Source organism: Amphiura filiformis, chromosome 5, assembly GCF_039555335.1.
Source record: "Amphiura filiformis chromosome 5, Afil_fr2py, whole genome shotgun sequence".
Taxonomy (NCBI): Eukaryota; Metazoa; Echinodermata; class Ophiuroidea; order Amphilepidida; family Amphiuridae; genus Amphiura; species Amphiura filiformis.
This window is the reverse complement of record NC_092632.1, coordinates 61,251,096-61,264,469: the sequence shown is the minus strand read 5'-3', so window position 1 is coordinate 61,264,469 and position 13,374 is coordinate 61,251,096. Positions and strand designations below refer to the sequence as shown.

The 13,374-nt window shown below is 35.4% G+C and overlaps 1 protein-coding gene across 1 annotated transcript; it reads right to left on the bottom strand.

Annotated features, from left to right (window-relative positions):
• Window positions 1-556: 556 nt before the first annotated feature.
• On the bottom strand, window positions 557-12,510 carry LOC140153478 (axin interactor, dorsalization-associated protein-like). Its single transcript, XM_072176240.1, has 10 exons — window positions 12,377-12,510; window positions 10,265-10,328; window positions 8,926-8,979; window positions 8,347-8,401; window positions 7,893-7,965; window positions 6,172-6,290; window positions 4,976-5,098; window positions 3,742-3,864; window positions 2,129-2,246; window positions 557-972 (listed from the first exon to the last, which is right to left on the bottom strand). Exons 1-10 carry the CDS (start codon window positions 12,481-12,483, stop codon window positions 876-878), a joined length of 933 nt encoding a protein of 310 aa, XP_072032341.1. The 5' UTR covers window positions 12,484-12,510; the 3' UTR covers window positions 557-875.
• Window positions 12,511-13,374: the final 864 nt, after the last annotated feature.

Below are 13,374 nucleotides of genomic sequence, written 5' to 3'. Positions count from 1 at the left end.
GGCCAAAAAGGTCCAAATTTATGAGGAAAAGTCCACTTTTTACAAAATCGCACCCCCCTGGAAAAAAGGTCCACTTTTGCAAAATCAGCACCCCCCCCAAAAAAAAATCCTGCGTACAGGCCTGCTACATACCAACTCACTATTGTCAATCATCATGCAGTAACAGGTGTAAATGGAGATATAAAGGCTTGGCTGTGACTAGGCTAAGTTTCTTTTTCTTGTAATCAGTTGGTTTCTGGTACCTATTGAAAACAAAGAAGCAAAACAAAACATTTGATCAACTCACTATTGTCAATCATCATGCAACAACATATGTAAATGGAGATATAAAGGCTTGGCTGTGACTAGGCTAAGTTTCTTTTTCTTGTAATCAGTTGGTTTCTGGTACCTATTGAAAACAAAGAAGCCAAACAAAACATTTGATCAACTCACTATTGTCAATCATCATGCAGCAACAGATGTAAATGGAGATATAAAGGCTTGGCTGTGACTAGGCTAAGTTTCTTTTTCTTGTAATCAGTTGGTTTCTGGTACCTATTGAAAACAATGAAGCCAAACAAAACATTTGATCAACTCACTATTGTCAATCATCATGCAGTAACAGGTGTAAATGGAGATATAAAGGCTTGGCTGTGACTAGGCTAAGTTTCTTTTTCTTGTAATCAGTTGGTTTCTGGTACCTATTGAAAACAAAGAAGCAAAACAAAACATTTGATCAACTCACTATTGTCAATCATCATGCAGCAACAGGTGTAAATGGAGATATAAAGGCTTGGCTGTGACTAGGCTAAGTTTCTTTTTCTTGTAATCAGTTGGTTTCTGGTACCTATTGAAAACAAAGAAGCAAAACAAAACATTTGATCAACTCACTATTGTCAATCATCATGCAGTAACAGGTGTAAATGGAGATATAAAGGCTTGGCTGTGACTAGGCTAAGTTTCTTTTTCTTGTAATCAGTTGGTTTCTGGTACCTATTGAAAACAATGAAGCAGAGCAAAATATTTGATCAAGATTAATCCCGGCAACATTGGGATATTTTACCTGAAATCCATACACATAGTGCAGTTTCTGGATCACAGAACCTTGTCTACTGAGTTTACTATACCAGGCCTTGCCGTTTGAGGTGAGCAATAATTGCTCTCGCTCGCCCAAACTCAGTTTCTAGTGATCGATTTTCCACTCGCCATAGACACTAAATATCGCTCGCAGCTAATCATCACCCAAACTTTGCCTTAATCCCTAGAGGGTGTCAACAGTGGTTATGCCTAAGTGTTGCATATTGGTATGAATTTTCTTTTAGACTTACCCACTACTACTAGATACTAGATAGTGATTGGCAACATCATTCAAATGGGCTCATTAACTTGATTGATTAGATTCATCCGGATCGGTATAGTAAACTCAGTAGACAAGGTTCTCAGTATGCGACCCAGAAACTGCACTTACTTGTGTACTGGGCTCATTAACTTGTCATATTAGAATTGAGAACTTGAAATCCATTATGCTCATTCTCTTTACCATGAACATTGCATAAGATGTCAGAGTGGATTAATATGATTTGCAAATGAGCTCAATAATATTCATTGATATGCAGATCACTTGATTCAAACTTACATAGCTACAAAACTCAACATGCATTATTACTCTGGATTGACTACACTTGATTGTTGCATTTAGTAACAGTGTGATGTCATTTACCTTGATCCTGTTGACAACTGAACCAAGCAATACCATATTCAACCTGATTAGCATGCTGGGCGTTTTAGTCAGTCATGGTTATTAGAAATAGAGTGTATATCTGAAGTCAAAATATCATAATCCTAAGCCGGTAATTTAATTTGATGGAATTTAGTTGTAAATGTGCAATGAAAAATTACATAGGGGCGCTTACTAGGGAAGAGGCACTAAGGAGGTAGAATACAGTACATTAAATTACATGTATAACATAACAAACCCCATATACACAAAGCATGTTGTTTGAAGGTGATGAGGGAAAAGGCACCTACAAATCAACTTGTAAGTTTAATTCATAGTGATACCTGGTGTACCCAAAATAGTGATGAGTTAGTTGCATGGTTCAATCAGTCAATTTGTATACCTTCAAATCTCTTCAAAATTATAACTTACAATTCTATAACACTCTGTCCTTGCTTGATTTCATCCATTTCCAAGAAGGCAAAACATTTAGTACTAATGGTTTTCTTCTTCGGTTTGTAGTGCTTCAACTCAAAAAAGATGGCTGTTCCTGTTAGACAATGAAACAAATAGAATTTCCATCACTAAATTAACTAATCATCTTCATTGATCCGACAAAGGCTGGATTGGACATTGATAGATCAGTGACATATGTATTGGGCTTTGTATGGCGCAATTTCATCAAGATTAGAGTACTGCTGTTTATTCTGATATCAGAATGAGTTTACTTCTGATAAGACGTTAACCTAAAAATGCATGAAAAGAACCACACTGGTGTGTTACACCACTTTCGCATAAGGTCGCATGTCACAAATAGGTCACCCAAAAATGGAGGAGCTGTAACATGAAAATGCTTTCTTCACACTTGAAGTGTGGTTTGTTCTATTACTATAATATCTATTGTAGAAAGTTTGGTGTCATGTTGTAGATAATTATGTTCTTTGTCATATGTACAAACGCTCCCAAGTCAATTGGACAACTACTTTGAGATTTATACTTCAATATGTAAGATGTGTCAATGGAGGAACAGGGGCGGGTGAGCCACATACTGTGGTACACAAAATTGTGAAAATATGGCAAACTTCAAACCTTTGTATCTTAAAAAACTGGCAGTAGCATGGACCACAAATTGCACACATATCCTGGATTGTAGATCTACCTCATAGCAGATCAACTGTAACAAAGATGTAACTAATAAATTGCCTTATTAAATACTAATTAAGACAGTTTTCCCTATATGTTATTCTACAAAGTGTTCACATAATGCTCCTACATTTCTAAAATGCCTATCTCTTGCCTGAGTCACCTTGCTTATTCAAAAGTGCACATATTTTTTAAGGAAATTTGATAAGGAATTCAATTATGCTATTAGTTTTAGTGCCAGAAATGCAGGAAAAATTGTAAAATTATTTTAACAACTTTAGACCACCCTGTATGTTTAACGCAATGGATACCAAACCCTTTCTTCCTAATTTGTTTGAAGGGCCTGTGCAATGTCTTTCTGAATCCATATTTATTTTGAGCTACATAGCTTTCAGAAAAGGAAAATATGGGGTTCACCATGCCAAGAAAGATGTTAATTTTGTTGATGTTCCACCCTGTATATATCTTACCCACCCCGTATTATGATGTTATACTTTGTTGATTTAGCATCCTTATAATATAAGCTTTCCAGAAATATATACTTATAGTGGTCTAAAATGTATTTTTTCAAAAAGTTGTGTTGAAATGAATCAAAATTGGTGATATTTTTCTCATTTTACATTATGTTACACAAAAGATAACCAAATCATGACATGCGACCATAAAAAGGGGCACAATGAAATGGTATGGTATGGTATGGTAGATATAGGTATATGTAGTGGCATATCTTGGGGGATCAGCCAATTTTGGGTATATTTCAACCACTCAGTGCCCCCACTGCCTCCCCTGGGGTAGTCGGTTACACCCCTCATATGAGACAACAGATACAAGACAGGCTCAAACAATACTTTGAACCTGTAAATATTGCACCCATAGCTTTGCTATGTTGTAGATAGTCATACCTTTTGGCATTTTCTCCAATGGTCTTTGTATCTCTACATCCACATCAAATACTATGTACGGATCTTCTCTTTTAATGGCAACAGGTGTGTCTTGCATTTTGGTTACATCTACTCCCGCTGAATCTGAGAAAATATGACCAAATTAGGACGCCAAAATGAGAACAAGCTGTTAATATTGCTCTTGAATAAAAAGCAGATTCATTATTCAAAACCTTGTTTTTTTATTACTTAGGACACCAATGCATTTAAAATTGTGTCCAATATCAGTAAACCATTCGATACAAATTATGTAAGATAAAGACATATAGTGTTAGCATAAATTTTAATGTGTGAATGTGACAAATTTGGAAAGACAATATACCATTCCAATACCATGTTTCAAGCTACATCTGTTCCAAAAAGGGTTTTCTCTCTCTAAAGTGACGTAGCGTCATACGGGCATAGGGGGAGGGGGGCATGTGCACCCCAATCGATTGCAAAATTTATAAAATCCCATAGGAAAATTGCCAAAAAACGGCTTGTGCCCCCCACTAATCAGACCCGGTGCCCCCCAATCTTGGTTGGTGCCCCCCAATATGATGACCCACGCTACGCCCCTGTCTCTCTTTGGTTCATGTTTGGTTTTATAAAGAACAATTTGATTTGATTAATTCTTCTAATTTTCACACAAAACTTAAATAGATACCTTACCAAACATAAAATGGGTGTGATATTGTTGAAACAATCCGTCACTACTAGTTTATAATTTCCAGTCCAAATAATATCCAAATACACTAAATAAAAGCCTGGTAGGCAATCAGTCTGGACATTTTACATTAATTTTCATTCTTTATATAACCTGATTTCACTCAAATATTTTTCTGAGGGTGCAATACGCCCTCCTCACCCTGCTGGTTATGTGCCCCTGACAAAAGCACTCTGCATGAGGCCCGGTAAGGTGCAATATATACATGGTCATTTGGTATGAAAACTTAATGACTACAATAATAATGACAGTAATTTAACACCCTGAGCACTATCTGCCAATCTAACATTGCCTCTGATTGGTCAATTACATGATATTTTCACTTTAATCGCCAATCAGAATGGAGCTTTGCAAATAATTCACCCCAATTTTTATGTGTGGTGAAATTATTCTAACAATGTAGCTGATTGGTCCAATTGATAATGAAAACTTCTTTTTGGCCAATCGGCAGGTAGTTCTCATGGGGTTAAGATGTCTATCATGTCTTACCTTTGACCGATATCGTAATGAAGGGATCAAGGTAAATGGACGCATCTTTTAAACCAATCTTTTCAATTCTTACTGTTAAATCTGTTGTACCTTTCTCATGTGGTATTCTTTGTAATAACCTTCCTGAAAATAGTAACAACAACAGGATCAAGATAAAAGACGTTCCATGGTACTACCCAATTATTAATTACAAAGAATATTCTGCAATGCGCTGGTTTCAGTACACACAGTGTTACTGGATTGGTACTATGCACTGGTATACTCTAGAGTAACCACAAAGTAGCTGGGCAACAGTGTACCTCTGGGGTTATACATGTATATGAGCAACAAACTTGTACATTTATAAACTTATGGAACTCAAAACAGTAAAATAAACATGACATTAAGAATAATACAGGCAGCAAATAAAATGTGTATGATACCAGTTAAGTATCAACACTGCATCAAACATCAGTCCTCATCAAATGTGTCCTTAGAGCCATCATAAATGAAACAAGATTTAACATTTAACATATTCAGTCAAGTTATCACATAGTGAAGGTACAACTCAGGCACCAGAGCACGGTGGCAGAGCTGAACAGGCTCCAATTCATAATCAGAAGGTTGCAGGTTCGAGCCCCAGCGGCACCATCATGTGTGCTCTTGAGTAAGGCACTTTATCTCGATTACTCCTCTCCACCCAGGTGTATAAATGGGTACTGGCATTCTTAAATGCTGGGAAGGTAACAGACTCACTGAAGAGGTGTGGATCCTATTGCTAATGAAAGAGAAATGGCACCATGTCCTTTAAAAAATGCAGGTTTGACTCCTTTACCTTTATCTTATTTCAGATTGTTTCCACAAGATTATCAGTATGTTTTTGCGGAAAAGAAGTTAATTTATCCGAGCTCAGATTGAAAAATGTGAAACATGTTGCTATTGCCGCTGCTACAATATTATTAAGTTAAGAAGCCCCAATTGAGCAGTTCTTCTAGGGTGAACCAAACCTTCCTGGTTATCAAATTAATCAGTAACAAGATTAGCTTAATTTGACAGGTTCTAATTGATGTTTTAATATTATTGCATCAATTAGCACATGCAAAATTTGGATATAACCTTGTCACTGATTAATTTGATAACCACACAAGTTTGGTTCACCCCAGAAGAACTGCTCCGGCGGGGCTTCCACTTTAAACATCAAACTGACAGTTTCTTACCAGTGGGTCTTATAGCTGATGTAGGAACTCCTAGATTACCATGTTCATCATCTTCATCCTCATCATCTATTTCGTCACCTTCAATATCTAATTCAAAATTCCCTCGCTGAGTAGATAGCCTGAGACAAAGAATAACAATCAAGAAGCTCTACACTAAGTTATACAATCCCTTGTCTTGTAGTACTATCATCATAATTATTATTCCATATATACTCACAACTTTGAAACACAATATATTCAAGATCTCTGACTTGCAGAACAAGAGCAAGCACCAGAGCTGCCAACATTTGAATCTTGAAAAAAGGGAGATTTCCTGTTGCAATCATGGAGATTTGTCAAAATGTGTACATCTTAATGGATGAAACCATTTCCTTGTCAGGGAGATGACCAAAATTAAGGGTTCTGAAGGTTTAAAAGTAGGGAGTCCCCTGCGAAAAGAGGGAGAGTTGGCAGCTCTGAAGCACATATAATACTGGATCATTCAAGATTTGTTGTGAACAAGGTTTTGATCAAGTATACAATATGCGGATTACTGTTTAAGGAATCTAATAGGAATGTTTACAGTGTTTAAGTGGGACCGGAGAGCACATCAGACATATCAAATTAAACTGAAACTGAAGCTGAAAAAAATTGCATTCTGAATACGAGGAATGTCCTTGATATTTTTGAAATTCACAATATAATACAAATTTTATGGCAAATTATTAAAATTTGAATTTTTTGAGATATTTGATATTTAACACTCCTAGAGGTAAACTTTGTAAATCTAATGATACTTTAATAAACCACCAAGTCTATTTTAAACGTAAATCTAATGATATGTACTTAAAGTGTATGTAGCTGGGATGAAAAGCCGACCATCAATTGAAAATTTTGACCTTTTATATTGAAGACATACATTTTCCCCCCAAAAGACCTACATTTTTTGGTGTTTTGGAAAAAAAATCTATATCTTCAATGCAAAAGATCAAAATTTTCATTATAATTATATGATGGACAGCTTTTCATCCCAGCTAAATACACTTTAAGTACATATCAATAGATGTATACAATTTACTTTAAGGACTGTTAAATTTCAAAAATATCAATTTTTAATCATTTGCCATAAAATGTGTATTATATCGCAAATTTTAAAAAAATCAAAATTATTTGATATCATCAGGATATTCCTTGTATTCAAAATGTAATTTGATATGTCTGATGTGCTCTCAGGTCCCACAAAAAATATGTGAAAACATCGCTATCCGAGCCCTTAATACATTATATAAATTCATATTTATTCTTCACAAGACAATCAAATTTCAACTGGAGTTGTGCTATTGCAAAATCATGTGTATTAAACAATGGAAAATAGGGGTTTAATTAATTGGCACGTAAAGCCCCATTCAGTGATTTGCTTATCTGGACAATCGTAAAAATCATCAAAATTCAAATTTTGGTACCTTTGGCATTGTCATAAATGTGCTTATACAGCCTGCTAGTGGTTCAGTAGAAAGCTGTGTATTTAAGACAAAATAAGACATTTTACATGAATCTGTAATTTATATACTGACAGTATATAAATTAGCTACATGTATTTGAATGGGGCTACAACTTCATCAATACTGCTGTCTTCTTCGTTGTTTGCCAAATTTTTCATTTCAAAAATACCCAATGACAATTTGAATGACTTATCCTTCACTTTTAAGCAAAATTTATACATTTTTGAAACATTTGCCTACCTTGGTATAGCAGCTCCTGCAGGCATAGATACTGGAAATGCTGCCTGGGAAGTTGATAACAAATTGGAAAAAGCTGTATGTGGAAAATAGAGGGTTACATTTTAATACACTGCTAATAACAAAATGTATTGCCTCAAAAGCCTGTTTTGTTTTGCTAAAATTTGCATTTTGTTTAATGTGAGTGACTGTACCAGATTCAGTTTACTCAGTCCCAAGAACAGGGTCAGAATTTTGTTTCACAGTGCGAGAATCAATCTTGATTCTTGTAGAATAAATTTGCGGGAATCATTTGATTCTCGCAGATCAACTTCTGTGTAAACTACAAATGTTTACGGGAATCAACTTTGATTCACGCAAATCTGTTTATGAGAATCTTTGCGAGAATCGATTCTCTGATTCACGCCGAAATTCTGACCCTGCAAGAAAGATTGCATTGTACTGCATGCTTACTCACCCGATTCTACTTTTCTTAGTTCATTTAGTGAAAATCCGTCAGTAGCTTGAGGAGACTGTGAACAAAAAGATTTACATCACATCAACTAAATAATGTATGAATACTAAAAACATTAAGAATAGTTTTCCCATCCGACTCTACCATTTAAAAAAAAATTTCAAAGAGGGCAACACAACCATTTTTATCAACCACTAACATAATCTAGCATTCATTTTGCTATTATAAAGTATTGGAGTGCAAGAAAATTGTTGTCCTGGGTGATTTCATATACAGTATATGAAGGTTTTATTTCAAACTCTAATAGTGACCCGCAGGTCAAATTGCTAGAATTTACATTAAACACACCTAAACAGAAAAAATGCAATTTGAAGGCAGCAGCTTAATCAGCGCCAATATTGCAACATCGAAACAAACAACTATACAAACATCCATCCCCACCATACCCCCCTCCCCGTAGGCAATGACGATAAAGTGCCTTGCTCAAGGACACAACACGTTGGCACAAGTGGGGTTCGAACATAGTGCCACTAAAGATACATTAGAAATTGGCATTATACAATATAATCAATGGTTACTGACCTGTAAAGCTTTGGCACGAAGATCAAGGCAAGCTGAGATTTTTGTCAAGGTTTTCTAGAATGTAAGAAAAATTTGAAACACACTCAATTCTCCTTGTTACAACTACATTATATATACAATATCATTGTACAATTCAAATGATGCTTTTTCTTAGAGAATTTATAAAATGAACAACAGTGCTGTACGGTGCAAAACCTGATTGAGGAGCCAATGGCTCCTAACTTTATAAATTTAGGTGCCCAAATTTTGCTCCCAGGTAAAAAATCTGAGGTGCCAACTGAACAGATGTGCGTTGAATGTTCATAGCTGCTGTACTCAATCTACATATTCCCATTGAACGCTACATACTCCATACAGCATGTACAGTGTAGGCATATGTTTTCCAGGAAGTCCCCATTGAGACATGATAAATGCATATATACATGGCATACATTCATACTCTTGAATGCTACATTACATACATGTTTTGCATTTGCTGGCGATTATAAGCTTCAATAGTTGGTCGCCATTGGCGCCAGGGATTAAATATTTAGTCGCCATTAGAAAAAATCTAGACGCCAATGCGCCTAAAATGGTCGCACCGTACAGCACTGATGAACAACCACAATCCCATATAATTCTTAGCCATTTCAGTATACAGATAATATTGTACAAAATAAACTTTAACTTAAGGGGATGGTTAACGTTTGCACAGTATTTTTTGTGGGACCTGAGAGCACATCAGACACACCAAATTGCATTCTGAATACGAGGAATGTCCTGATGATATCAAATAATTTTGATTTTTGAAATTTGCAATATAATACAAATTTTATGGCAAATTATTAACTAGAATTACGCGGTTCGTAATTAAGATGGCCCAACACAAAGGTGTGAAAATAACAAAGGTTTGTTAATAATATGCAATATGCAAATAAGCTCATTAATATTCATAAATATACAAATAACATGGCACAAAACTATACAGCACATCATGCCACCATATAGTTACCATCAGTTATTGCGTTTAAGCTGCAGAGTGGATTAATGAAAATGTGGGTAAAATATGCAATTCAGCTCATTAATATTCATAAATAACATGACACAAAACTATACAGCACATCAAGCCATTATATCCTATAAGCAAACCAAGTTTGAAGCTGATCGGTTATTGCGGTTAAGCTGCATAGTGGATTAATGAAATGTAGGCAAAATATGCAAATAAGCTCAGGAAAGTTGAGAAAGACTCAACTTTCCTGGTCTGATGTGCTCTCAGGTCCCACAAAAAAAACTGTGCAAATGTTGCTATCCGTCCCGTTAGTAACAAATATTTTTATTTACTATCATATATTTTCCTTACCTTTTGATCATCAGTGAATAACTGTGCTTCAAATGTAGATTGTTGTAACAATTTTTTAGATAACCTAAAAAGAAAATATCAATATTTATATTTAGATCAGTACACACCACAAAATGTGTGTAAATTTGCATAAAATCTGAAATATGTTTAATTGTTTATAAATTTTGTACCATTTACTATTGTTATTAGGGCTCATATTGAAATTCCCTTACACAGGAAGGTGTGCCATCCTGCAGCTTTCCTGTGCTAGCCTTCTTTTGTTAAAATCCTGGGCAGGGTGTATCACTATGCATATAATCCATCCGTTTTATGACCGAGCTTTCCTGAGGCGCGCGCTTAGCAAGGGGAATCCTGCCTTCTTTCTGTGTGAAAACGTGGTAGGGTATTTCAATATGAGCCCTTATTTGTTATTGATCCGAAATATTTAATGTTGCAATTTTGAGTTGCATCCTTAGTATTTCAGATCTAACAGGCTCATATGATTCTTGAAGATGGTGTCTTATTTTGAGAACTGCAATGTTTGATGTTGCTGTTGATGTTATTGTCTACTTTCTGAAACACTAACTAGTACCGTATTTCGTCAAATAACCGCCCCCGGGGGCGTTACATTTTCCCAAAGGGGGGCGTTTATTCAAGGTCAATTTTAGAATGATAATTCCTGTTAAAATCATTAGGTAAACTTAAAACTCACGCTAAAATGACGAACTATGAACTAGAAACACTGACTTCTGGTTCACTTCCGGGTTTCCAATCCAGATTTTCGCCAATTATTGACGCTATTATCGACCATGTGGACAACTTGGTAAGCTTACTACACAAGATAGCATGGAAATATCGGCATTTTTGAAACATCTTGGTTGAAAAAAAGTGGTGGGGCGTTTATTTGAGGGGGGGGCGACTATTTGACTAAATACGGTATATAATATTTTTGTAGTTTTAAGGCGAGTTGGAGGGTAGGAGCCATATTTGTCCAGTTTTAGCCATTTTTAAGAGCCAGTTTTCCTTATTATGTACCCAACTGCGATACAAAAAAAAATAAAATTTTCTCTAAAAAATTATATTGGTACATATTAACACCAACAACTCACATGTAAAATATGAGCGTGCACAGCGCCTTCGTTCAGCTGAAAAAAATTCTTGAAATTTCGGCCTCTCTGAGCCTAGTTTACAAATGACAAACTTTGGAGGGGCATTTTTTTGAAGTACCAAATTGTTACATCACAAAAACCAAGAAAAAAAATTGGGATCTTGATGGTGCATAAAAACAGCAAATCCAATGTTTTGATGAAAAGTGCCCTCATGCAAACTTCAAAGCATCATAACGGGCTGCGCCATCGAGATCCCAAGTCCGAACAAAATTGAAATTAAAGACCTCCATGGTAAGTTTCATTTTCCAGCAAAAACTTTTTGTGATTTTGTACCAAAATTATTTTTTAGAGAATTTTTTTTTTGTATCACAACCCCCCTTATTTGGGTACATAATAAGGAAGACTGGCTCTTAACTAATTATAAAACATTGCCGTGTACTCCTTTTAATTCACTGATCTTGAGTTAAGGTAAAGTGGCAAGTTTTCCGTGATTTAACACACAGATTTTCCGTGGGTGGTTTTAAATACTAAATTCCGTGATTTCATTAGAAAGGATGGAATGCCCTTGTGCTAGGTAGGCCTACAGAAGATATACACCACTAAAAATCGGGGTAAAAAGAAGTCACTTGCATTATATTTTTAGTTGTTTTAAGGTTGATATCGCTGAAGACAGACTTCGTTTTCATTATTTTTACCTTACATTCTCATTATTTTTTCTTCATTTTTATCTTTTTCAAGAAAAAACATGTTTTCTGTGAATTTCGGTGTTTTCCGTTTTTCTTAAATTCCGTGTATTTTTCCGTTTTTTCTGTGACACGGAGAACTTGCCACTTTAAGTTAAGGCCAATTATATTTCAAACAAAAGCTTTGGGCATTTTATATCAAGCCTTGGGATCTAACCCATACCATTTCTCTTTACGTGCCAGCTTTTGTTTCAATTTGAGTGCAAACACCGCTAGGTCATGCTCCTCTCTGACATGCCTTAGAACAGATCATAGATATTGATTCAAACAGGCCTACTTACATCTGATATTCATCCACAGCTTCAACTAGTTGACCCCATGAGTCAAAGCCAGTTCCTTTGGTGAAACTACTGCGCCAGTTGGACACCTGTTTACTTCTCGCATCCATTATATAATAAAAGGTTCGGCTAAATACTTCACTGTAGGTAAATAATATAAATTTTGATCATTTGGTTTGAAATTTGAGGTATAATTTAAAACCTATGGCTACGATTGTTAGGCATAATGTACCATGAATTCTTGACTCTAACTTCGAAAGCCCTTTGCACTTGATTATGGGTTTTCAATTCTTTGCAATTTCTAACCATGTTTGAATTCATAATTGCAATTTTTGACATATTAAAATTAAAAAGTGTGGTAAAAAATACCTGCGTTTCTTAAATGTAAATGCAATCTGAATTTTCTTCATGTATAGTCCTAATTCATGTTTTATTATCAGGGTCAGAAATTTGGCGAGAATCCATTCTCGCAAAGATCTAAATGGATTCTCGTAAATATTTCAGTTTATCATACGAAGTTACATGGCAAGAATCCATAGATTCTTGCAAAATTCCACTGGGAGAATCCAAGAGGATTCTTGCACTTGGCTTTGAATTTCTGACCCTAATGTACATTATTATATTCACATTTTGACTGATAATAAAACTTTGGAAGTTGGGAAAATAATGAATGAAAAAGTTATTTCTTTTGTTTTCTGAAAATGGAAGCTCAGAATCAATTGCAAAGGGCCTAAAAATACAGTCCAGCCTCTCTTATCCGGCCATGATGGGACCAAGCTTAGCACTGGCCGGATAAGTGAAAAATCCGGATAAAGTGCAGTGAATTATATGTAATTCTGCATTGAATGTTTGAAGTGCTAACATTGAGACAGCAAAGGTTTACTCAAAATGGGGCAATAACACTGAAATATGGTTTTTGAGTGCTTTGCCACATAGTTATGTCCTCCTAAATGCTTCAGTGCATGAAATCAAGCTCTCAAAGCATGTCCAGATAACAAAGA